The 25,710-nt window shown below is 40.3% G+C and overlaps 1 protein-coding gene across 1 annotated transcript in view; it reads left to right on the forward strand.

Annotated features, from left to right (window-relative positions):
• mrc1a (mannose receptor, C type 1a) overlaps window positions 1–25,710 on the forward strand; it is a 154,569-nt gene that overhangs the window by 102,427 nt on the left and 26,432 nt on the right. Inside the window, exons 19-23 of the mRNA XM_060824977.1 lie at window positions 3,982–4,082; window positions 6,310–6,452; window positions 15,547–15,661; window positions 21,997–22,160; window positions 23,570–23,675. Coding sequence (XP_060680960.1) covers window positions 3,982–4,082; window positions 6,310–6,452; window positions 15,547–15,661; window positions 21,997–22,160; window positions 23,570–23,675 — 629 coding nt within the window. The remainder of the gene's footprint in view (window positions 1–3,981; window positions 4,083–6,309; window positions 6,453–15,546; window positions 15,662–21,996; window positions 22,161–23,569; window positions 23,676–25,710) is intronic.

Here is a 25,710-nt window from a genome sequence, read left to right on the forward strand (position 1 = left end):
TTTCCCTGGAGCATTGGAGGCTGAGGAATGACCTTATAGAGGCTTATAAAATCATGAGAGGCACGGATAGGATAAATAGACAAAGTCTTTTTCCTGGCATTGGGGAGTCTGGAACTAGAGGGCATAGGTTTAGGGTGAGAGTGGACCTGAGGGGCAACATTTTCATGCGGAGGGTGGTATGTGAATGGAATGAGCTGCCAGAGGATGTGGTGGAGGCTGGTACAATTGCAACATTTAAAAGGCATTTGGATGGGCATATGAATAGGAAGTGTTTGGAGATATATGAACCAGGTGCTGACAAGTAGGACTAGATTGGGTTGGGATATCTGGTCGGCATGGACGGGTTGGACCAAAGGGTCTGTTTCCATGTTGTACATCTCTATGATTCTATAACTTTATATGGTTGGTGCTGCTCGTGCCCTACTGCTCTCTTCATTGAACCAGGTTTGTTCCCCTGGCTTGATGGGAATGTAGAGTGCAATATATGCCAGGCCGTAACGTATGATGTTGAAGTAGATTTTTCCGCTGATGGTCCGTGGAACCTCATTGGTGCCCAGTCATGAATTGCGAGATCTGTTGGAAGTCTATCCCATTTAGCATGATAATAGTGCATTTTAAATATGTGATAGTCACATGGTAATTGGCAGGACGTTTCCTTACACATCTTAAACCTGGTGCAATGAGAGTTCATGGGTTCTGGGATTGTATACCGCTGTGTTTCCACCTTTGCTGGGCTTGTCCAGATGAAGAAGATGAACACAGGAATACTGCATTTCATGCAGCTGCTTTTGTGCAGAACAGATAGAAAAATGATGGCTTCATAATAGCAGAACTGGAAAGCTTGCCTTCATTCTCTCACTCTCTCTCATTTCCAGTCCCTTGGAGTAAAGGATAGACCCTTTAGAACAGAGATGAGAAGAAACTTCTTCAGCCAGGGAGTGGTGAATCTTATGGAATTCATTGCCACAGAAGTCTGTGAAGGACAGGTCATTGAGTATATTTAAGACAGAGATAGAGAGGTTCTTGATTGTTAAGGGGATCAAAGGTTTTGGGGAGAAGGCAGGAGAATGGTGTTGAGAAACTTATCAGCCATTATGAAATGGTGGAGGAGACTCGATAGGCTGAATGGTCTGATTTCTGTCCCAAGTCAGGGCAGAACTAATACATCTAATGGTAAGGTCCTTGGGAAGGTTGGTGAACAGAGAGCTTGGAGTGCAGGTTCATAGCTCCTTGAAAATGGAGCTGCAGGTAGATAGGATAGTGAAGAAAGTGTTGGGTATGCTTTCCTTTATTGGCCAGAGCATTGAGTGCAGGAGTTGGGAGGTCATGTTGCAGCTGTACGGGAGATTGGTTAGGCCATTTTTGGAATATCGCATGCAATTTTGGTCTCCTTCCTACTGCAAGGATGTTGTGAAACTTGAAAGGGTTCAGAAAACATTTACAAGGATGTGCGAGGGTTGGAGAATTTGAGCTATAGGGAGAGGCTGAATAGGCTAGGGCTGTTTTCCCTGGAGGCTGAGGGGTGACCTTACAGAGGCTTATAAAATCATGAGGAGCATGGATAAGGTAAAGAGGCAAAGTCTTATGGGATGGGGGAGTCCAGACTAGAGGACTTAAGCTTAAGGTCAGAGGAGAAAGATTTAAAAGGGACCTATGGGGCAATGTTTTCATGCAGATGAAGCTATGTGTATGGAATGTGCTACCAGAGGAAGTGGTGGAAACAGGTACAATTACAACATTTAAAAGGCATCTGGATGGGTATATGAATATGAAGGGTTTAGAGGGATATGGGCCAAGTGCAGGGAAATAGGGCTAGGATGATTTTAGGATATCTGATTGGCAATGAGGAGTTGTACCAAAGGGTCTGTTTCTATGCTGTATACCTTTGTGACTCTATGATCCATATCTTATGGTCTTATGGTCTATCTCTCTCTGCCTCTCCAAAAACATGTGATGAACCAAATTCTCCAAGAACGCCAGAATATCTAAGAATTTTGCTAATGCCAACCAAACAACTCATCAATTTAACAGCTACAGTCTCAGGTTAAAATCTATTGAAAAGTAACAAAGAAGGTTGATGAGGGCAGAGCAGTGTACATGATCTGTATGGACTTCCGTAAGGTGTTCAACGCGATTCATTATGATAGACTGGTTAGCAAGGTTACATCTCATGGAATACATGGAGTACTAACCATTTGGATACAGAACTGGCTCGAAGTAGAAGGCCGAAGGCGGTGGTGGAGGGTTGTTTTTCAGACTGGAGACCTGTGACCAATGGTATGCCACAAGAATTGGTGCTGGGTTCACTGTTTTTCATTAGTTATGTAAATGATTTGTATGTGAATATAGGAGGTGTGGTTAATAAGTTTTTGGCTGACACCAAAATTGGAGCTTCGTGGTCAGCAAAGAAGGTTATCTCAGAATATAATGGGATCTTGATCAGATGGGCCAATGGGTCGAGGATTGGCAAATAGAACTTAACTTAGATAAACGTGAGGTGCTGCATTTTGGAAAGGCAAATCAGGGCAGGACTAATAGCCTTATTGATAAGGTCCTGGGGACTGCGGCTGAACAACGAGATCGTGATGTGCAGGATTATATTGCTTGAAATTGGAGTCACAGGTCAATAGGATAGTGAAGAAGATGCTTAGTATGCTTGCTTTTATTAGTCAGTGCATTGAGTAAAGGAATTGCAGGGTCATGCTGTGGCCATTTTTGGACTATTGTGTGCACAGGGCATTGGTTAAGCCACTTTTGGAATGTTGTGCGCAATTCTGGTCTCCCCACTATTGGAAGGATGCTGTGAAACTTGAAAGGGTTCAGAAACTATTTACAAGGATATTGCCAGGGTTGGAGGGTTTGAGCTACAAGAGTAGGCTGAATAGGCTGGGGCAATTTTCCCTGGACCATTAGCAGCTGAGGGGCATGGATATGGTAAATAGCCAAGGTCTTGTCCTCTGAGTGAGGGTGTCCAATACTAGAGGGCATAATTTTAAAGTCAGAGGAGAAAGATTTAAAAGGGACCTAAGGGGCAACTTTTTCACACAGAGGGTGGTGCATGCATGAAATGAGCTGTCAGAGGAAGTGGTGGAGGCTGGTACAATTATAGCATTTAAAAGGCATCTGGAAGGGTATATCAATAGGAAGGGTTTATAAGGATATGGGCTAAGTGCTGGCAAATGGGACTGGATTAGGTTAGGATATCTGGTCAGCGTTGATGAATTGGAGCGAAGGGTCTGTTTCTGCTCTGTACATCTCTATGACTCTGTGACTCTCTGAACTTTAAACTGCACATTCTTATTGTCTCCATGTTTATTCTACACTCCTCCCTTTCAAAAGTCATACCCATATTTGTATGTGTTTAAAGTATAGTATAAAATTATTTTCTTTCAAGAATACCATGTAATTGGCTCCTTAATTTTGAACGAGTTCTATACATTTATTTAAAATGGGATACAGCTACATGCTTAGTAGAAAGTTTAAAATTTTTTTTTACTGTGGCTGAACAAGGAAGTTAAAATAAACTGGGACCTGATCCATTGCTTCTAACCTGCTCATAGCATTACCGACACTGAATTACAGCGCACCTGCAGTTTTGAGTTGTGTTTTTGTGATAATGATCAAGCAGATTTTGTTATTGATTTTTGAAAATCAAATGCGGGTCAAAGTTGACGCAATGCAGTACAGAAGTTTAGCAGTAAAAACTGTTGTTTGTACCATCAATCACAGGAAATCAACATTGGATTATTGGATTTTAGGCCAATACTATAATTGCAAATATCATTGGGACTAACTTTTTCAGCAGAGGGATAGAATACAGGGGTTTCAATTTGACCCTACAAAGTATTGTCATAGCAGAATGAAAGCAATTGGAGTCTCATTTAGAAGATTGCAAACACTTCAAATATTGTAAGGTAGAATGAAGTAAAATGACTGATATTTTCTCAGATATTGACACTTGTTTTTGAAATGTTTTTCCAGATGGATAGACAATACTCCAGTGGATTATCTCGCCTGGGAAAATCATGAACCGAATTTTGCAAATAATGACGAGAACTGTGTTACCATGTATAGTAACTTGGGTAAGAAAATACTGTGCTTGATTGCAGACTTCAGCATGTATTTACCAGGTGTGGATGAAATAGCTGTCTGCTGTTGTTAATGAGAGAGTCAAGCCAAATTCCTTTGCTGAAGTGCATGTGCATTTCATGATATAATAAAGTTTTGCCATCTTGAGAGCTGAACAGGACCTGGAGGGCATGAACCAGTAGCATTATATTAAACGGGAGGGCTAGACTAATTAAGGTACGTTGGTGAGAGTAGGAGTATAAGAAAGATGTAGTAAAGGGGTCGACGGTTATCAAAGAAGGCCTGTGGGATATTTATCTTTATTAGCCATGCCATAGAGCATAAGAGCTGGGAGGTTATGCCGAATGTACAGTGTTCAGCCTATTAAGATTCTATTAAGATATTAAAAGATTTATGAAGATGTTGCCAGGGTTGGAGAATATTAATAATAATGACAGTATGGATAGTCTAAAATTTTCTTTTGCAACAGAGGAGATTGAGGGGGGGATTTAACTAAAGTGTATAAAATTGTTATGTGCTACATGGGTCTGGTCAAAGATACTGACCAGCATCATGATAGAAAGGTGGCTGAGAGAGACAGGACATGTACTTTGGATGTACACTATTGGAAGGGAAAAGAATATGGGCTGGCAAAAGAAGATCTGGCAAAGTACATGTAAGGAGGTCGTCATCCACTTTGGTTGTAGTGAAAGAGTTTGTGAAGGATTTTGTGAAGGGGGTGTCTAATTGCCTGTTGTGCCACCTGACTGGGGATTTTAATCAAATTTTAATCAAATTAAGTAAGTATAGATATATATAAGAAGGCTCCATTCTCCTTGTTGAGGGCCCCATACTAGGAGGTATAAATTTAGATTGCGAAATTAGAGGGGATTTGAGGATTTGAGGGGATTTTATGGTGGGCGATCTGGAATTCTCTGTCAAAAAGGCTGGTCAGAGTTAACATCCTCATGACATTTTTGCGAAGAACTTGAATTTTCATGATAAGGGACAAAGCCTACATGACTATAGACTAAGAACTAGAAACTGGAATTAGGCTGTAAGGTTACCTGATGATCAGTGCAAACTTGATGGGCCAAATGGCTACCTTACTTGCAGTAAATTTCTATGATTCAAAGAGGGCTAAATGATTATCAACAGGGAAAAGAAAGTGGGTTGAAAGTCATCTGAAGGCAACTATGAGCTTTATGAATACGGGTATTTAATATAAAAGCAGGAAAGTTATGCTCAATTGTTATAAACATTTTGCTTGGTCATAATTTGAATATTGTGTCCAGTTCTAGTTGCCACTCTTTGCAAATATACAAGGTATAAGAACTAGAAGACCATGGACATGGGAAATTGGATTAGTGTGCCTTTAGTGGTAATGATGTTGGTGCAGACTTGATGTGGTTAAAGTGTCTTTCTGCATAGTATGACTCTATGACTCTATGACAGATTGGTTGTGTGCCTTCTCTATTATTAATGCAATCATGGCTGACCATCTGACTTAATTCTACTTGCCAGCTAAATCCCAATAGCCCTTAATTTGGTGAGAAGCTAAAGATCTAAGTCAGCCTTATGTATGAGGAAGAACATGAAGGGCCTTAGTTATAAGGATAGGTTAAGGAAAGCTCTATTCTAGGAGTAAAATGTTTTGATGGGAGATTGACCCGGGTGTACAAGGCAGAGTAGACGTAGACGAAGATAATCTGGTTTCATTAGCTAATAGCACAAGGACGAAAGGACACAATTTTAAGATTTTACACGAAAGATGAAGGGATGATGGTGGAAGAACATTGTTTTTAAATGCAGCAAATGTTAAAAACAAGGAACTCACTCCATACAAGCAGAGATGATTAATAACTTGAAAAGAAAATTGAATAGGTTCTTGAGGGAAATTAACCTTGAAGGATAACATGATGGAATGGAAGAATACAGATGACTGGTTTGCTGTACAGAGAGTTCAGATGGACTTGGAGGAGGCATTGATCTTCTTTTGTGGCATATTGACTTTATGACTCTGTGAAAGTAAATACGTAAATGAAAGCACGAACATATCCTTGTGACTCATTGAATCTTTGAACACAAAACAGTTTATAAGTGATTTTCATGACCATGAGTGGGAGCAAAATTAAATTTTATCATACATCACTTCAAATTCTAGCTCAAGAATGACACACCTAATGGTGAAAGTACATTTTCTGCTGAGCATGAAAGTGCTCTTTTTTTTTGTTTTTCAAGGATTCTGGAATGACATGAACTGTGGGCATCCATTCCCTTTTATATGTGAAAGAAGTAACAGTTCAATCAACTCAACAATTGCTCCCACGGAAGCTCCTGGCCCAGGAGGATGCCCTCAAGACTGGATTCCGTTTGGAAGGAAGGTATTTATTTACAAAACTGTGAAGATTTAAGAAGCCATTCAGTGGGCCACTGACAAAATAGAATAAGCTGAACTTTCTCCTCTTCTCCATCACCTCAGGGAGGAAATTGGAGATGGACAATAAATCCTCCCTTGCTAGTGACACCCATATCTCAAGTATCAGTGAAAGGTATAAGTAAGAAAACTGCAGAAAGACAGTTGGTGAGGGATAAGAGGAATGAACACCTGCTAAGTTTTTGGTGCTGTTCTGAGGCACTCTGATTTGCTGATGATCCATTTGTTAATCACTGAGAGAATATGTGGATTGTGAGATTAAATGTATAAGTCAATATGACCAGAGTGCATCATGATGTCGCTTTGTTTGAAGATAAATTAGAGGGTAAACCAGTTTGTGCTGCTGGCATTTTAATATGTACAAGCTATGTTCAGATCCCACATGCGCCATGAGTAAGCTCTGACCTCAGTTACTCATCAAACATACAAGGCTGGATTTTCTATGGACTGCAGGACCCTGATTCTGGGATCGAATTGGTGCTCCCAAGTCCTGATTTACTTGGACCCAGACCGGTGGAAGAATATTCATATTGGGGAACTCCTACTTGTTCTTCTCTGGGCTTGCTGTCCAATTAAGGATAGGGGAGATGAGCAGAGGAGAGGCAGGCTCAATGCTGCTGGCTGAGATCCAGAGGACCAGCAGATCTAAGATTCTCAGGAGTCTTACCAGGTGAGGGGGCACTGCTCAAACAGGTCATAAATTTTGAAGTTGTTTCAATGTGAAGGTATCGTGGTTAGCCTACACATCATGAGGGGAATGCTGGGATATAGAATAGTAAGCAAATCGTTTGGAAGGAAAACCCCTCCAGTCAATAGATACCAGCTAATACTACAATCATTCCTTGATAATCATAGAATTATAGAATCCCTACAGTGTGGAAGCAAGCCACTGAGCCCATCGAGTCCACACTGCCCCTCCGATGCAGACTCCCCTCCCTCTCCCTGTAATCCTGCATTTCCTCTGGCGAATCCGCCTAGCTTGCACATCACTGGACACTACAGGACAATTTTTAGCATGGCCAATCCATCTAACCTGCATATCTGTAGATTGTGGGAGGAAACCAGGAAATCCACACAGACTTAGGGAGAATGTGCAAACTCCACAACGGTAGCCTTTGTTTTGGTGTCTTCCAGCCTCTGACTCTGATAGCTCCATGGCCTGGAGAAAATCTGCTACCATTGAGCTGGTAAACTCTGCAAATAGCGAAATAGGAATGATACAAACCAACTCATATTTGGGGCTTAATAATGCAAATTGATTATCCACTTCTGCGGGCTGGACAGCTGACCTGCTTCCTGGCTTGCAGCTGAGAAAGGTTCCTGATATTGGGAATGTACTAGGGTACTTTCCTGTTATGGCTTTTCCATTTTTCCCAGCAACTACCCTGCCTCCAAGCCCACTACCTTGGGGCCAAGAAAATGCCTCACACAAAATGGATGTTTGACTGTGGATGAATCCAGGAATGTGGAACTTCAGTCTGTTCTAAAAAAATTATTAGATTATTGCATAATGAATATGAAATTTATGCCAATCAGAATCAAGTGTAACATTAAGCTTTTTATTTTTATTATTTGATTTTGAGATCTGAGCAACACTGACAAGGCAACATTTATTACCCATCATGAACTGCCCTTGTTGGTGAGCTGCCCTCTTGAACTGTTGCTGCCAATCTGGTGTGAGTATGACCCAGGTGTGAATTCTGCAGCAGTTGAAGTCGACTCAATGGCTTGTTAGGACAGTTTAAAATACAGTATGGAGTCAATCACATTTCTGTGGATATTGAATCATGTGTAAGTTAGATTTTAAGGATAACAAATTTCCTTTCAGAAAAGACATTAATGAACCAGATGCTTTTGTATTGCAATCCAGTAATTTTGTGGTATCCATGTCTGAGATCGGCTTTTATTCCAGATTTAATGAATTGAATTTCACTTCTCCATTTGGCCTGACAGTGTTTGAACTTGTCTTTGAAGCATTAATCCAAGCTCTGGATTACTGGTCCAATAACTATCATACCCGCCTTGCTTGTTAAACGTTTTGAGGAAATCAGAAATATGTTGAACTGAAGAATGACTGTTGACTTCCAAACATTCTGCTTTTGACCACAAACCAGTAACATCTGCTGAAAATAGATGATAAATGATGCTGGGTGAGGACTCTGTCAGTTAACAAGCACAGTGCCATTCCTTGAGGTCATAAAATATTGCTTTGAATTAGAAAGGGTGGCTGATTTCCTCATCTAAAAGGCATTACTGAATTACACGTTTTATTTTTATCAACAACCTGGTAATCTCAGGATTTTTAGTAATGATTCCAGATATATAATCTCATGAAATTTAAATGTCTTCCAGTTGCCTTGCTATATGTTGAACTTGCAGCTCTGGACCATTAGTCTGGGCTTTGAATTTACTAATGCAGTAGCATTACAACTATGCTACTATTCTCCTTTGACTCAATGTATACACATGTAATGCCCAGTAATGTCACAACAGATGTACAACAGACAAAACACTTGCTGGATGATTTTGTCATGATTTATACCAATTTCCAAGTCTCTTTCTCCAAAGTTACACCAGTGAGGGTTGAAGCCCTGGAGAAATCCATCCCAACAGAATGTCTTTATGGGCTATAAATTAACTGTCTGCTGAAATATTAACTGCACTTGAAGTGTTTGGGCAGTCCATTTCAGTGCTTTGGGATTTATCTAAATTATGGTTCACTACAATTACTACAATAGTTGCAGAATTGATGGAGTACTCTAAAACTAAAATAAAGTCTACATAGGAATTAATAACTACTTCAAATTAAATCTATGCATTAAGACACAAAGATATCGAGTAACCATGTCATAAACTTAAAGTTTCTGATTGCAATGGCCTAAATATTTTTTCCAGACTATGTATTGACGTCCATAATACTACAAGAAGTAGGTAAAGGAGTAGGCCTTGGTCCTGCTCCACCTATTCAGTAGGATGTTTGCTGGTCTGACATTCCTCATGTCCACTTTCTGCCTTTTCCCCATAACCCTTGATTTCCTCACTGATCACGAATCTATCTACCTCAGCCTTCAATATACACATGTCCCCACAGCTGTCTTTGGCAAGGAGTTCCAAAGCACACAACCCTCTGATAGAAATGTTCCTTTTCATCCAGTCTTAAAATGACACCCACTACAGGTTGTTTTGCTAGAACACGTGTTTCATCAAGGCAAATTGGTTGTAATGCATTTGATGAATACGGACGCTATTTCTAAAGCATGAACTTTTCAAATGAGCGTTTGCTGCAATGCGATTGCTTTGCCAATGGTTAAAATGTTTTTTTTAATTGTGCAATTTTTATATAGTGCGGGGTCACACAAGAACACAGCCATTGCATTATAGAATAACTACCTACAATTCTGAGACTATGCCATCTGGTCCTAGATACTCCCATGAGGTGAAACATCCATTCAACATTTACCCTGTCAAGCCATTTAAGAATTTCCCATGCTTCAAGGAAATCACCTCTCATTCTTCTAAACTCCTATGAGTAGAGTCCCAACTTGTTTAGCCTTGTCTCCTAAGATAATCCATCACATCAGAGATCATCCAGTGAACCTTCCCTGAACTGCCTCCAATGAAATATGTCTTTCCTTACATAAAGTGACCAAAACTACTCACAGGACTCAAGAATTGGTCTCACCAGCACTTTGTACAGTTGTAGTAAAGCTTCCTAACTTGAATATTTTGTGCTAGCTTTCTGCATTTAATGTACAAGTAACCCCAAGCCCCTTTGTGTTGCAACTTGCTGCAGTTTTTGTCCACTTAAGTTGATACTAGGTTCTTTTATTTTCCCTTCCAAAATGAACAACTTTATACTGAAAACAACAAATGCTGGAGACACAGCAGGTCCGGCAACATCCATAGAGGGAGAGCAAGCTAATGTTTTAAGTCTAGATGGTGCTTTATCAGAGTTGAAGTGAAGCATTTGGTGTTTCAGTATAGATTCCAGCATCTGCATTAACTTGTTCGTAAACTTCACATTATACTTTATTTGCCAACTTTTTGTGCATTTACTTAGTGTATCACCATCTCTCTGTAAACTGTTTACATACCTCTCACAACTTGCCTTTCAATCTACTTTTGTGTCATCTGCAAATTTGATGATAGTACATACACTTCCTTCCTCCAAGTCATTAATATATATTGTAAACAGTTGCAGTCCCAGCACTGATCCCTGTGGAATCCCATTGGTTACAGTTTGGCAGCTTGGTAACGATCCCTTATTCCCACTTGCTGTTCCCCATCCACTGCAGAATTACTCTCCAGTCAGGCAGGTCCATAATAATGTATTATGAAAAAAATTGTTATGTTTTGTGCTGCAAAAAACAGAATGTAAAGGGTTAACATCTACCAGCAGAGAACTATTATCAGAATAGTCACCTTCAAGGTGACCACACAATGGCAACCTGTGATGTTAAGTGTAATTAGGATTATGCACAAGTAATCCGAAATAACATTTGTCAAAAAACATTATTTTTGCATAAGTTGAAATTTCACATTATTTCATATGTATAACATGGTCACAACCAATCTGATATGAGAATCTTCCTAATCACACACCAGGTTCTGATATGCTCGAGATTTGACACATTTACGCCTACTCAAGTGGAACCTTGAGTATCTGTTTCTGAGGCTTGACAACCTTATGAAGAGAGATTGAATAGACAGGGATTGTATTCCTTTGTGCAGGTACATTGAACTGTATCAAACTATGAATGGTGTAGGCAGGTTAGACAGGAAGGAATGATTTCCCCAAATGGAGGAATCGGGGGAATAGATTTACAGTAAGGAGCAGGACTTTCAGATATGAGGATGTGAGGATTTGTTTTTCAACTAGAAGGTGGTGGGAATCTGGAACATATTGCCTTTAGGCATGGTAGAGGAAAAAACTGTCATAACATTGAAGAAATCTTTAGATGTGCACTTGAGATGCCAAGGCCTATAAGGCTCTGGACTAACTGCTGGGAAATTGGTTTAGAATAGTTAGGTGCTTGTTTTTTTTATTGATAGCCTTCTCTGTGCTGTAGACTTTTTATGACTCTAAAATAGAACAATCATTATTGGCTACCCTTCATGCATTGCACTTACACTACGGGCAATTTAGTATGGCCGATTCACCTCACCCGCACATCTTTGGATTGTGGGAGGGAACCGGAGCACCCGGAGGAAACCCACGCAGATGCGGGGAGAATGTGCAAACTCCACACAGATAGACGCCCGAGGCTGGATTTGAACCTGGGACCCTGCAACAATGCTAACCACTGAGCCACCATGCCACCCATCATTGTCTGTATATGTGACACTGAACTTGAGAAATTGGCGAGGATATAAAAGCAACAATGTTCTCGATCACTCTGCCAATAGTTAAGGCAAATTTTGCTTTGTAGCTTTGATTTTATTTTATTTTATTTATTGTTGTCACAGTGAAAAGCTTTGTTTTTGAGCAGTGCAGGAAGATCATAGTAAACAAAGATATAGAGATCAAAGGGTGCTTAGACAGAGCAAAGCATACAGATTACACTGCACAGCAGGTGTATAAAGCAAGATTAGCAAGATCAACGTTATTTGAAGTTAGAGAGTCCATTAATCAGTCTAATAATGGCAGGGTAGAAGCTGTTCTTGAAACTGTTGGTGCATGTGTTCAAGCTTCTGTATCAACTGCATGACAGAAGAGGTCAGAAGAGAGCATTACTGGGGTGGGAGGAGTCATTGATAATGTTGGCAGCTTTTCTACAGCAATGGGAAGTCTTCATAGTGTTCATGGATGAGAGGTAGGCTTCTGTGACGCTCTGGTTCTCTGCACACAATCTTCTGTCATTTTGTATGGTCCTGGGCAGAACAGTTGCTGTACCAGGCAGTTATGTGCTCAGACAGTATGTTTTCTATGGTGCATCTGTAAAAGTTGGTGAGGGTCCTTATGGACATACCAAATTTCCTAACCTTCCTGAGGGAGGAAGAGGCATTGTTGTGCCTTCTTGACTATTGCATCTACATGGGAAGTCCAGAACAGATTGGCGGTTATCATCATCCCTAGGAATTCAATGCTCTCAACTCTGTCTATCTCAGCTCTGTTGATGTAGGTGGGAGCATGTCCTCCTCCTTTCTTCCTGAAGGCAATGGTCAGTTTTTATGTTTTGCCAACATTGAGACAGAAAGGTTGTTATTATTGTACCACATTACCAAGCCCCCTATCTCCTTCCTGTATTCTGATTCATTGTTGTTTGACATCCATCCTATCACAGTAGGGTTGTCAGCAAACTTATTGATGGCATTTGTTCGAAATTTGGCGACATATTAGTGTACAGGAAGTACAGTAGGGGACTGAGAATGCATCATCAAGGGACTCCAGTGTTGAGGGTTATGGTGGAGGAGGTGCCTCCTTCAGCCACTGTGGTCTGTGGGTCAGGAAGCTGAGGATCCAGTTGCAGAGGGTGGAGCCAAGACCAAGGTCACAGAGTGCTGAGTTCAGTCTGGAGGGGATTATGGTGCTGAAGGTGGAGCTGTAGTTGATGAGCAAGAGTCTGACATAGGTGTTCTTGTTGTCCATGATGGCTCAGTGGTTAGCACAGCTGCCCCATAGCACCAGGGAGCTGGGTTCGATTCCAGCCTCAGGTAACTGTCAGTGTGGAGTTTGCATATTCTCCCTGTGTCTGCGTGGGTTTCCTCCAAATGCTCCGGTTTCCTCCCACAATCCAAATAAAGATGCGCAGGTTAGATGAATTGACCATGCTAAATTGCCCATAGTGTTCAGGAATGTGTAGATTAGGTATTAGTCAGTCTTTTAATCCATAAACAACTGATGGTTCAGGAAAATCCCAATCATCCCGGGTTGGTCAGATATTTTGCTCAACACAGTGTAATGCTGAAACCGGCACAAAGCCAATAATAATAGTTACTTAAATGGCTTTACTTTTACAAGTTTACTGATCATGCATCCCAACAAAAATAAACTCTAAAAAAAGTTAAATAGTTAAATCAATAATTTTTCAGGAATGGAGTTTTGTGGCTGCCTTCCACTGTTCACCTCACATTCATAAATTAATGCACACATGCTTACACAAAATCTGACTTAGTAAAAGGAATATCAAAACTGAAATCTTACAAATTGAAAGTCAGTTTCCTACCCAACCCTGCCTGGTTAGGTATATTACAGCCGGTGTGAAGCCAAGATATCATGAAAGGATCTTTGGGAATTGCTATCACATCGCAAGGCATAATCTTATTGATGACTTTGATCCCTGCACGTAATGATTTGTTTTCATTGCAGAATAGAAGTTAAATTGCCCCAATAAATTGCAGAATAACTGGGTAAAACAAAACAAAGGTAATAAATGAAGCCATGAATATTAGTGGGAAAGTTTTGAGATCTTCCATTCCCAGGTTCAACTTTCTGATCTAAAACAGGTGAGGTGATGGTCGAGTGATTGTTAATTCAGAGACCCAGGTAATGTTCTGGAGACATGGGTTCAAGTCCTGCCATGGTAGATGGTGAAATTTGAATTCAATAAAATACCTGGCATTAAGAATCTAATAATGACCATGAAATCGTTGTCAATTTTCAGGAAAAGTCTGGAAGGCTCACTAATGTCCTTTACAAAACTGTCATTCTTACCTGATCTAGCCTACATGTGACTCTAGACCTACAGCAATGTGGTTGACTCTTAACTGTCCTCTGGGCAATTAGGGATGGGCAAATAAGTGCTGGCCCAGCCAGTGATGCCCTCATTCCATTAATGAAAGGAAATCTTCAATATACGTTCACTTGCAGGAAATGCAAGAGCAGCTTCACAATTTGTGCCTCTAACTTTTTAAATAAAATTCTGCTAATAGAAAAGAAAATGATATGTCACCCATATTCTTTGTCCTGAGAATTGGTTGAGCTCAGTTGGCTGGATTATTGGTTTACAGATCAGCGTGATGCCATCAGTGTGGGTTCAATTCCCATCACCGTTACCATGAAGGACTCTCCTTCTTCACCTCTTCCTTCGCCTGAGGTCTGGTGGCCATCAGGTTAAATCACCACCAGTGAGAGAGCAGCCCTTATGGTCTGGTAAGACTATGGTGACACAACCATGGCCCCTTTGTCAGAGAATCAAATTCTTTGTCCTTCAACAACTCCCAATTCTCTCAAAGCATGAGTCTATTTAATAAACAAAATATTTGGAGCAATAGCCTGTGATAAGATACAAATGTCCTGATGAGAAACCTCTGTGTCATCTTTAATGGCTTCTTTTTTCCCTATTGAAACATCTTTGACTTCCTTTTCATAAATGCCATAATATTGGGTGATTCTCTGAACTTTCCTCTCCTGTTTCTCCTCACCTCTAATGTGCTACATTTTCTTCTGTATTATTGTATTGCTATATGTTGAAATCAGAACTTACTGTGACTCAAATAAATTCTTCATCTAGGAGCAGAACAACTCAATGACTTTCTTCCTCTTCCATTCTTCTTGACTCCACAGACCCTAAAAAACTCAGTAAAAACTGAAAGAACTGTGGATGCTGCACATCAGAAACGAAAGCAGATGTTGCTGGAAAAGCTCAGCAGGTCTGACAGCATCTGTGAAGAGAAATCAATGCTAGTGTTTCGGGTCTGGTGACTGGTTCTGAGGAAGAGTCATCAGATCTGAAACGTTAACTCTGATTTCTCTTCACAGATGCTGCCAGACCTGCTAAGCTTTTCCAGCAAGTTCTGTTTTTGTTTAACAAACACAAGTTTGGCATCACTTTACCACTGCTTCTTAATTTTCCTCAATTGCTTTCCAGTTCTCTGTATCTCGTATCATGAGTATGCCTCCTAACTGAAATTCCTCAATATTGTTTGATGAAACAGGGCCTGCCAGAAACTATAATAATGAGTTACTGATAACAATGCAAATCTTCAGTAATATTCAGTGATGAACCTCAATTCTGACATGATATTGCTGCACATTTCTAAAAATATTAATTTGCTTTATACAGTCTAATAACTTGGCACATTTTAATGCTCTTTTCTAGTGTTTCAAGTTTTATGGAAAGGAAGAAGCACAGCAACTGTCTTGGAAAGATGCGAGAGATATTTGTATAAAAGAAGAGGGAAACCTAGTGACAATTCAAAATGCTAAAGAACAAGGTACGTAATGGAATTCAGAGGGCTGGACTTTTTAAGGCCTCTTGGTTCTCACCTGCTCCAGCTAAAATATCAGGGTTAATGAGGAACATGCCCAGGCTTCTGATAGTTGCCCCACCATGACTCAATAGTAGGAGTAGATTTAATTGATTGAAGGCAATACACCACTTTCTCAAGAAGGTGCACCACTCTGAGTAACCAGCCAGTCTGAGTGACCACCAGCTCTGTTGTGCCAGTAACACTGATTGCAGCAAATGATGGGCCTACTAGCATTTCCATATAAGCAAAAAGCTCAGGTCAATCCAGGTTTGGAGAGTCTCAGTGAGGATGGAGTGCGCAGTTTCAAGAGACTGGTGAAAGGCCTCAAGGAGTTCTGACAGAATGCACTAAACAAGGGATACCCACTCTTCCTTACCAAACTCCAGCTTGTGCAGGTCAGACTTCTTACGTGTTGTGATTTTCCCCCAGCACCATCCACACCCCACATAAAAACCAGTAAATTACAGACAACAGTTGTGTGATGATGCCCTTAAGCGGCCATTAGTTTGACATTCCAGAGCTTCGACAGGCCTATAGATGGATGACTGCCTGTCGTCTCTCTGCACACTGTAAAATTTCTGACAGCTTGGGCACTGTCTGTAAACAGTAATGGTGGTCAGGCCTCCTTCTGGATTTAGGTGGCCCCAGCTTCTGACTCCGATGGGGGTGCATGAAATCCAGCCCATAGAGCCATATACTGATGAGAAGTAGGCAAGTTAGCCCATTGATTCCATTCTTTTTCCCTAATCCTGTAGCTACCCAAATGATCTCCTGCAAGTGTCCAATGAAATTAATTTGGAAACTGTAAATCATTCCACTGTAACTCATGGGCAGCAAGTTCCTAGTCATTACCACTTCCCTCATACAAATGTTCTTCCTTGCACTTTCCTTGCATCTCTTCCCAAAATCTTATATCTGTATCTCCTTGTCTTTCAGATTCCATCAGATAACAAGAAAAGGTTTCCTTTACTTAAATCTGCCATAATCTTGTAAATATCTTGCAAATTTTTCCTCAATCTCCTTTGCTCCAAGAAAATAATATCATCAGTTTCAACTTAACCTTGTAATTAAAGACCACATCCTGTAATAATTCTGATTATCTCCATCCTCTCAAAGGCCCTTGCACCCTTCCTAAGGCTTGGCATCCAGAATTGGATGCTATTCTACAATGGGAGCGTAACCTTGGGCTTTATGAATGTTCATTCTAACATCCCTGCTTTTGTATTCAATGCCTCTTTTTATGATGCTCAAAATTCCATATGTTTCATTGAACGTTTTCTGAATATATCCTGACAACTGCAAAACTTCATGTACATGCACCCTCAGGTCCCTCTGTCCCTGTACTCTCTTTAGAATTCTGCAATTGGGCTAATATTGTCTCTGCTTTTCCCTTATGCCAAAATCTTCACTTTGTTCTTTTTTTTATCTTCAACTCCATCTGCCACTTGTCTATCCATTCTGCCCCATGTTTCATTGCAATGGATGACTATCATCCTCATTTCATGACACTACTGTAAATTTGGTACAATCAGCAAATCTAATTCCTTAGATCTTACTACCCTAATGGAAGCAGAAGCAGAAACGATCAATGATGTCAAAGTAAATTGTTTAGATTTACTTTAGATTTACCTGGGGGTGATAACTTTGAAGGGACATGGGGTTTGAGTAGGGACAATGGGAATGATGGGATTGTTCATTATGTATTTGATGGGCCAAATAACCTTCTTTCGTTCCTTAAATAATTCTTTGAGTCCATGATTCTTACCCACCAATGATGTTCAAGTAATTGGCTTGTATTTGTTAACACTGTCCTTTCATTTGTCCTGAAATAATGATGTCTCATTTGCCAGAACAGAAGACTTATCCACTCAAAACATAGCCAATCAATACAGTAATTACGGCTTCTCAATTTTCTTCTTTTCCATTACTTTTCCCAAGTCTGCTTCGACTAACATTTTGTCATATGTCATAGAGTCATAGAGATGAACAACATAGAAACAGACTCTTTAGTCCAACCCATCCATGCTGACCAGATATCCCAACCCAATCTAGTCTCACCTGCCAGCACCCGGCCCATATCCCTTCAAACCCTTCCTATTCATATACACATCCAAATGCCTCTTAAATGTTGCAAATGTACCAGCGTCCACCACTTCCTCCGGCAGCTCATTCCATACACGTACCACTCTCTGCGTGAAAACGTTGCCCCTTAGGTTTCTTTTATATATTTCCCCTCTCTCCCTAAAACTATGCCCTCTCGTTCTGGACTCCCCGAACCCAGGGAAAAGACTTTGCCTATTTATCCTATCCATGACTCTCATACTTTTGTAAACCTCTATATGGTCACCCCTCAGCCTCCGACGGTCCAGAGAAAACAGCCCCAGACTGTTCAGCCTCTCCCTATAGCTCAAATCCTCCAACCCTGGCAACATCCTTGTAAATCTTTTCTGAACCCTTTCAAGTTTCACAACATCTTTCCAATAAGAAGGAGACCAGAATTGCATGCAATATTCCAACAGTAGCCTAACCAATATCCTGTACAGTCACAACATGACCTCCCAATTCCTGTACTCAGTACTCTGACCAATAAAGGAAAGCATACCAAACGCCTTCTTTACTATCATATCTACCTGCGACTCCACTTTCAAGGAGCTATGAACCTGCACTCCAAGGTCTCTTTGTTCAGCAACATTCCCGAGGACCTTACCATTAAGTGTATAAGTCCTGCTAAAATTTACTTTCCCAAAATGCAGCACCTCGCATTTAACTGAATCAAACTCAATCTGCCACTTCTCAGCCCATTGGCCCATCTGGTCCAGATCCTGTTGTAATCTGAGATAACCCTCCTCGCTGTCCACTACACCTCCAATTTTGGTGTCATCTGCAAACTTACTAACTGTACGTCGTGTGCTCACATCCAAATCATTTATGTAAATGCCAAAAAGTAGAGGGCCCAGCACCAATCCTTGTGGCACTCCACTGGTCACAGGCCTCCAGTCTGAAAAACAACCCTCCACCCATGTCTTTCTCTTAAAAAGTGCTGACATGAAAAGTGCTCACTAAATATTCTAGCCTAGTCCTGAGTGTCAAAGCAATAATCCTCCTCTTTTTCCTTAAGAGGACCCATTCCACCTTCTGCTTCTCATTTTGTATTCACATGCCCTAACATCATAAGACATGGGGGCAGAAATTAGGCCATTCAGCCCATCAAATCTGCTGTGCCATTCATTCATGACTGATAAGTTTCTCAATCCCATTCTCCTGCTTTCTCCCTGTAACCCTTGATCACCTTGATACTCAAGAACTTATCTATCTCAGTCTTAAATATACTCAATGACCTGGCCTCCACAGCCTTCTATGACAAAGAATTCCATAGATTCACCACTTTCTGGCTGAAGAAGTTTCTCCTCATCTCCCTTCTAAAAGGTCTTCCCTTTACTTATAGCTGTGCTCTTGAATCCTAGTCTCTCCTGCCAATGGAAACATCTTCCCAACATCCACTCTTTCCAGGCCGTTCAGAATGCTATATGTTTCAACTGGATCTCCCCTCATTCTTCTAAACTCCATGGAGTATAAACCTTGAGTCCTCAAATGTTCCTCACATGGTAAGGTTTTCATTCCTGGGACCATTTTCGTGAACCTCCTCTGAACTGGCTCCAGGGCCAGTACATCCTTCCTGAGATATGGGACCCAAAACTGTGCACAATACTCCAAATGTGGCCTGACCAGGGCCTTATTGAGCCTCAGAAGTACATCCCTGCTTTTATATTCAAGTCCTCTCAAGATAAATGCCACAATTGTATTTGCCTTCCTAACTACTGACTCAACCTGCAAGTTTACTTTGAGAGAATCGTGAACTAGAACTTCCAAGTCGCTTTGTCCTTCAAACTTTTGAATTTTCTCCCCATTTAGAAAATAGTCCATGCCTCTACTCTTCTTACCAAAGTGCATGACCTCACACTTTCCCATGTTGTACTCCATCTGCCACTTTTTTGCCCATTCTCCTAACCTGTCCAAATCCTTCAACTGTCTCCCCGATTCTTCAATGCCACCTGTCTATCAACATATCATATCATTTGCAAACTTTGTCAGAATGCCCTCAGTTCCTTCATCTAGATTGTTCATGTATAAAGTGAAAAGTTGTGGTCCCAACACTGAGCCTTATGGAACACCACTTGTCACCAGCTACCATCCCGAGAAGGACCCTTTACCCCCACTCTCTGCTTTATGTCTATCCATGCTAGTACTTTGCCTCTGACACCAGGAGCCCTTTCTTTACTCAGTAGCCTCCTGGCAGCACCTTGTCAAAGGCCTTCTTGAAGTCCAGATAGATAACATCCATTGGCTCTCATGGTCTAATCTGCTCACTATTTCCTCAAAGAATTCTAGCAGATTTATTAGGCATGACCTCCCCTTGATGAAAACATGCTGACTTTACCCTATTTGACCACACATTCCAAGTATTCTGAAGTTTTATCCTTCACAATGGATTTCAGAATCCCATGACTAAGTTTAAGCTAATCAGTCTATAATTTTAAACCAGAAGATTAAATATGAGGGTAAGCTAGCCAGTAATATAAAGGAAGACTGTAACTTTTTAAGTAGGGGTGTCATTTTAGTAATTTTCCAGTCCTCTGTGACCTTCCGTGATTCTAGCAATTCCTGAAAGATCACCACTAACGTCTCCACTATCTCTTCAGGTATCTCCCTTAGAACTCTGAAATGTAGTCCATCTGGTCCAGATGATTTATCCATTTTCAGGCCATTCAATTTTTCTAACACCTCCTTATTGGTGATGGCCACCATACTCAGCTCTGTCCCCTCACTCTCTTGAAATGTTGGGAAATTGCTCATGTCTTCCACTGTGATTTACCAGCAGCCCAATGTCCAGTTTTGCTTCTCTTTTGGCCTTTATATATCGAACAAAAGTCTTACGTCTTCCTTTATATTACTGGCTAGCTTACCCTCATATTTAATCTTCTCCCACCTTATTTCTTTTCTTGTTGCCCTCTGCTGGTCTTTCTAAGCTTCCCTATCTTTTGGTTTCCCAATGCCCTTTGCCACATTATATGCCAGTAGAAAATTTGGGGTTAATTTTATATTAACATTCTATTCTCATTGTCTGTTTTCAGTCTCATTTTCCACTCTGTTTCCTCTCTCAAGCCATTAGATTTGACTATTTTTCACTTTAATAAATGAATGGAATGGATCACACTCCTTTTTGTTTTTATTTTATCATGATCTCTCCAAAATTGTCCAAGGCATTGGCTCCCTTATCTTTCAGCTTTGCTAAAATATGCTATATTTGAAACATCTCCTCTTTAAAGCTTATCAGTTGCAGCCAGTGATAATTATCCACAATAATGTTATATGTTTGGAGTTTCTACTTACTCAGAAGCTTACCTTTAATTTAAATCTCCTTTCATTTTGGAAGCATTTTCTCATTCACTAGAAGCCAGAATTGTTTCAGCAATGAACACCAGCCAATATGAAAATTATTTCATGGCTTATTATTTAATATATAAATGTAATAACTCAGTAATTGAAGGCTTCATCTGTACCAAGTATAAATCTTCCCTTGTTGTTTTAAAGACTTTGTACAGAAATTAATTAACAAAATTAAGGTAGAAATACAACGTTAAAGACAAATGCAAACCTGGATAGCAATTTGCATGAGGATCACAAAATAAAGAATGGCAGATAAAATATGGTAATGAGATATGTAGAAGATGACACTAAAATAATAGTCCAGTAAGATAGACAAGCGCATCAAGTTCTTGACATAAAACCTTCCAGTCATCAATGAGTTGGTAACATGAGGGCACAAACTTCTGATTAGCATCAAAATAATGGAGCAGAAAGTCTAGGAGGCACCAGCATGATGGCGAAGCAGAAACTATACTTTTTAAAAGTGATATAGATAAATATTTGAAAACGTAGAAATTCAAAAGAGGAGGAGGATGTGCAGGAAAATGAGCCAAAACAAATTGTTCTTTGAAGGAACCAGAACAGTATTGATGGGCTAAGTGGCTTCTTTTTGTTCATATTCATAGCTCAAATTCCCATTTCAAGTTCCACAAGTCAGATCATTTCGAACATTATGAGAATGATTATATGTACACTGGACATAGTTTTATTACTAACCCCCAAATTTGGGATTAATTTTCTACTCTGTAAATGTGTTGCTCTGAAAAGTAATACAAGGCATTTTTTTACATTAGAGGCGTTATAATAATTGCACGTTTTTTTTCAGTGCTGAGTGTCCATAATCTCAAATTTAAATCTGTTTCTCTCTGCAGCATTTATTACCATGAAGTTGGAAGGGTTTCCTGTGAATGCTTGGATTGGATTAAATGATATTAATAAAGAGAGTAAATATCTGTGGACGAATGGAAGAGGAATAAAGTATACTAACTGGGCCAAGGGTTTTCCGACCGGACAAAGGCATTCCTACGATGACCCAGTAAGGAGCAAACACACCGAAAATTCTCTAAGTGTGAAGAAATTGTATTCACCTGTGTGTAATCTTCAGCCTCTTGAGGGAGGCTGTTAGGGCTATAGAAACAGCAATAGCAGGCAACATTTAGAACTTGAAGAGAAGTGGTTAAAACTGGAATACAACTTACATTAATATTATTGGTCAGTTAAATATATAACTATGCATGTGATGAATCTCCTTACAAAACCTTTGAGAAGTGAATTTGATGTGGAATCAAGGATTACTCTATAACTCATTTGTTGCCCCAGGATCACTTGTATAGATCAGATGAATATTCACACCATTAATGCAGGGAACCAGGAACTGGCCTCAAGAATTAGGTGAATGAGAATGGTGGTACTGTAATGGGGGTTCATTGGGTGGAGATTGTTGGCATTGAAGGTATTTAAACAAAGAAGAATTAATTTATTTTTTTAATAATGTCCATTCTATATTTAACTTGGGCTGGTTAGCTCGGTTGGTTGTAATGCAGGGCAATGCCTACACTGTGGGTTCAATTCTCACATTACTGAGGTAACCATACAGGACTCTTCTTCTTGAACCTCTCCCCTCTCCTGAGGCTTGATAACCCTCAAGTTAAATCATCCCCTGTCATCTTTCCCCAAAGAGCGAGCAGCCGTAGGTTTGGTAAGACTACAGTAACTTTCCTTTATTGCAACTGCAATTCTTTGTATTGCAATTGAATTCAAGAGCAAAGTTTTAAATGCCTCTGTTTCCTTGGACACCACATGAGTCCCTTCTACTCTGTGAGAAGAGTAATGCAATTATAAGACCATAAGACATAGGAGTGGAAGTAAGGCCATTCGGCCCATCGACTCCACTCCGCCATTCAATCATGGCTGATGGGCATTTCAACTCCACTTACCAGCATTACAACATTGAACGTGACTTTTGCATTTGCAACTAACTATCCATTTGTAGGCAGCACATTTTAGATAACTGTTTCTTGCAAGTGAACTTCACCACCCGATGTACAAAATTAATCTTTAATACCTAACAATTCCACTTCTTTACCTTCTTATGTGCTTCAGTGCCTGCAGTTAGTGTCTCCACAAAACCAGTTTTGAATGTCTTAGGAATGTAAGAACATAGAAATAGGAGCAAGCATAAGTCGTTCGGCCCCTCATAACTGCCTAACATGCACCTTATTAGGTTTCTCCAATGATTTATTTTGTGTTAAAACAAAGTCTGTAGGACTAATAAGGAGTTCTTTGACATTTTGTCACACACCCTGTCTGTAATGCTCCCAGGGCACATTATCAGTTAGGTTTTGTCTGACACTCATAGCTTAATTATGAACTTCCATTCATAACTTTTCTAAAAATGCTGGTGTCTTACTCATTCCTGACTTTTTTTTTGTTTTTATTATATGGGCAACTGACTGTGTTACTGTGAGTGTGAATACAAAGAAAGATGTTGGATCTTGGAGAGATGACTATTGTGATCTTAAAAGAAGCTTTATCTGCCAAAAGTACAAAGGTGAGCATTAGATTGCTGACTGTATGGCATTTCAAGACATGTTATTAAGAACTTCATTAAGCTCAATTTTACCAGATATTGGTTAAGTGTCAATGTTGGTGAGTTTCATGGAGGATTTCTGTCTATTTCTCTGTACTATTCTCTGCAATCCTCCTCATTATCCATACACCCCACCTCTACAGCACTCCACCTATCCTATCTTCCCTCTCGCAAGAGACAGAAGTAATTGCCAATATGGGGAACTCATGGGATTCATAGAGCCACACCATTTAAAAGCCCAGATATGAACCAGGTCAAACATTGACAACCCTCATTGTGCAAATAGTGGGGAGGTATCAAACACAAATGCTTCTCAGAGCACAAAGTGGTACAACAAACACTTCACCGTGAATACAAGGGCACATTCATAAATCAATTGCTATTTAAGAACTGAGCTGCACAGGTGACCCATCCTTATTTTCATTCATCTTAGAACTCTGTTTAAATGATGCTTGTCTTCCCCCAATATGCATTATATTTCAAGATCTTCTCATTGCTCATCATAGGACCATCACATACAGGAAAACCTTCAAATGGTTGAAAGCACTAACTTAATCGATAATATCAAAAGCAAAGAAAAGAAACATTTTAAAAGCTGCATTTGCTTCTCAGAGCTACTGTTTGAGCACCCACACCTTTCCAGTCAATGAGTGACTGTTGTCTATTAGAACCGAGTATTATTTGGCTGATTTCAACTGACACTGCACGACTTTATTATATTGAAGTTGATGTTCCCCTTGCTCAAAGTCCTAATCTTCCTTTTTCAGAATATTGCTGTTTCTCTCCCAGCTCTTAAGAAATCATCAGGTCCCCTCTTTCCTTGGTTGTTCAGAGCACAGCAAATTATGATTTTGCAGCACATTCTGTGTGGAGTCAACGATGGCTGTTTTTGAAAAATAGTTTTCATTGTATCTACTCTCAGCCTCAGTCAGGGAATTACATAATAGAGGCCATGATTGCAGAGGATAACCTTGTCTCCAAGCAACTGTCCTTGTTAAGCATCTGGCCTTTGAAGTGAAACAGAAGTCTGAGAGTTCTCAAGTACAAAGTGAAAAATCACACAACACCAGGTTATAGTCCAACAGGTTTAATTGGAAGCACACTAGCTTTCGGAGCATCGTTCCTTCATCAGGTGGTAGTGGAGGGCTCGATCTTAACACACAGAATTTATAGCAAAAATTTACAGTGTGATGTAACTGAACAATTGATTGTCTGTTAAGCCTTTCATCTGTTAGAATACCATGACAGTTTCACTTCTTTCATGTGTAAATCACAAAACCTTTTTTTTAAAAAGTTGCTTTCTCAGGTTGGCTGTTAACAATGGTGATAGCTAGACAATATGTTGAAGGTGTTAGCCCCCTGTGTTCTCTTACTATGCCATGATGTTTAGATTGATTCTAATCTTAAAAGTGAGATAACGGAGTTTTACATAAATTCATGCAGTTTTTGAGCAAAGTATAATGTAACCCTGAAAGTACAAATTCACCACACAAAATATATGTATGCATGTGGATCTGTGTGTGTGTGTGTGTGTGTGTGTGTGTGTGTGTGTGTGTGTGTGTGTGTGTGTGTGTGTGTAGTGAGTGCAGAGTGTCTTAAGTCTGTGAGGGGGTGCATGTGCGAGTGTGGGAGTGTTTGTGTGTCTGTAAGGGTGTTGTGGGTGTCTGTGTGCGCGTCTGTGTATATGTGTGTCCTTGTGTATGTGTGTACAGGAGTGCCTGTGTGTATGTGAGAGTGTGTGTGTGTGTAGTGCAATGGTGGTCACCTGTAATGTGACATGAACCCAAGGTCCCGGTTGAGACCCTCCCTATGGGTACCGAAGTTAGCTATCAGCCTCTGCTCAGCCACTTTTCGCTGCTGCCTGTCCCAAAGTCCGCCTTGGAGGATGGTCACCAGAAGGTCCGAGGTCGAATATCCTGGACCACTGAAGTGTTCCCCAACTGGGAGGGAACACTCCTGTCTGTTAATTGTTGCGCAGTGCCCATTCATCTGTTGT

This window comes from Hemiscyllium ocellatum, chromosome 5 (assembly GCF_020745735.1).
Source record: "Hemiscyllium ocellatum isolate sHemOce1 chromosome 5, sHemOce1.pat.X.cur, whole genome shotgun sequence".
NCBI classification, from domain to species: domain Eukaryota; kingdom Metazoa; phylum Chordata; class Chondrichthyes; order Orectolobiformes; family Hemiscylliidae; genus Hemiscyllium; species Hemiscyllium ocellatum.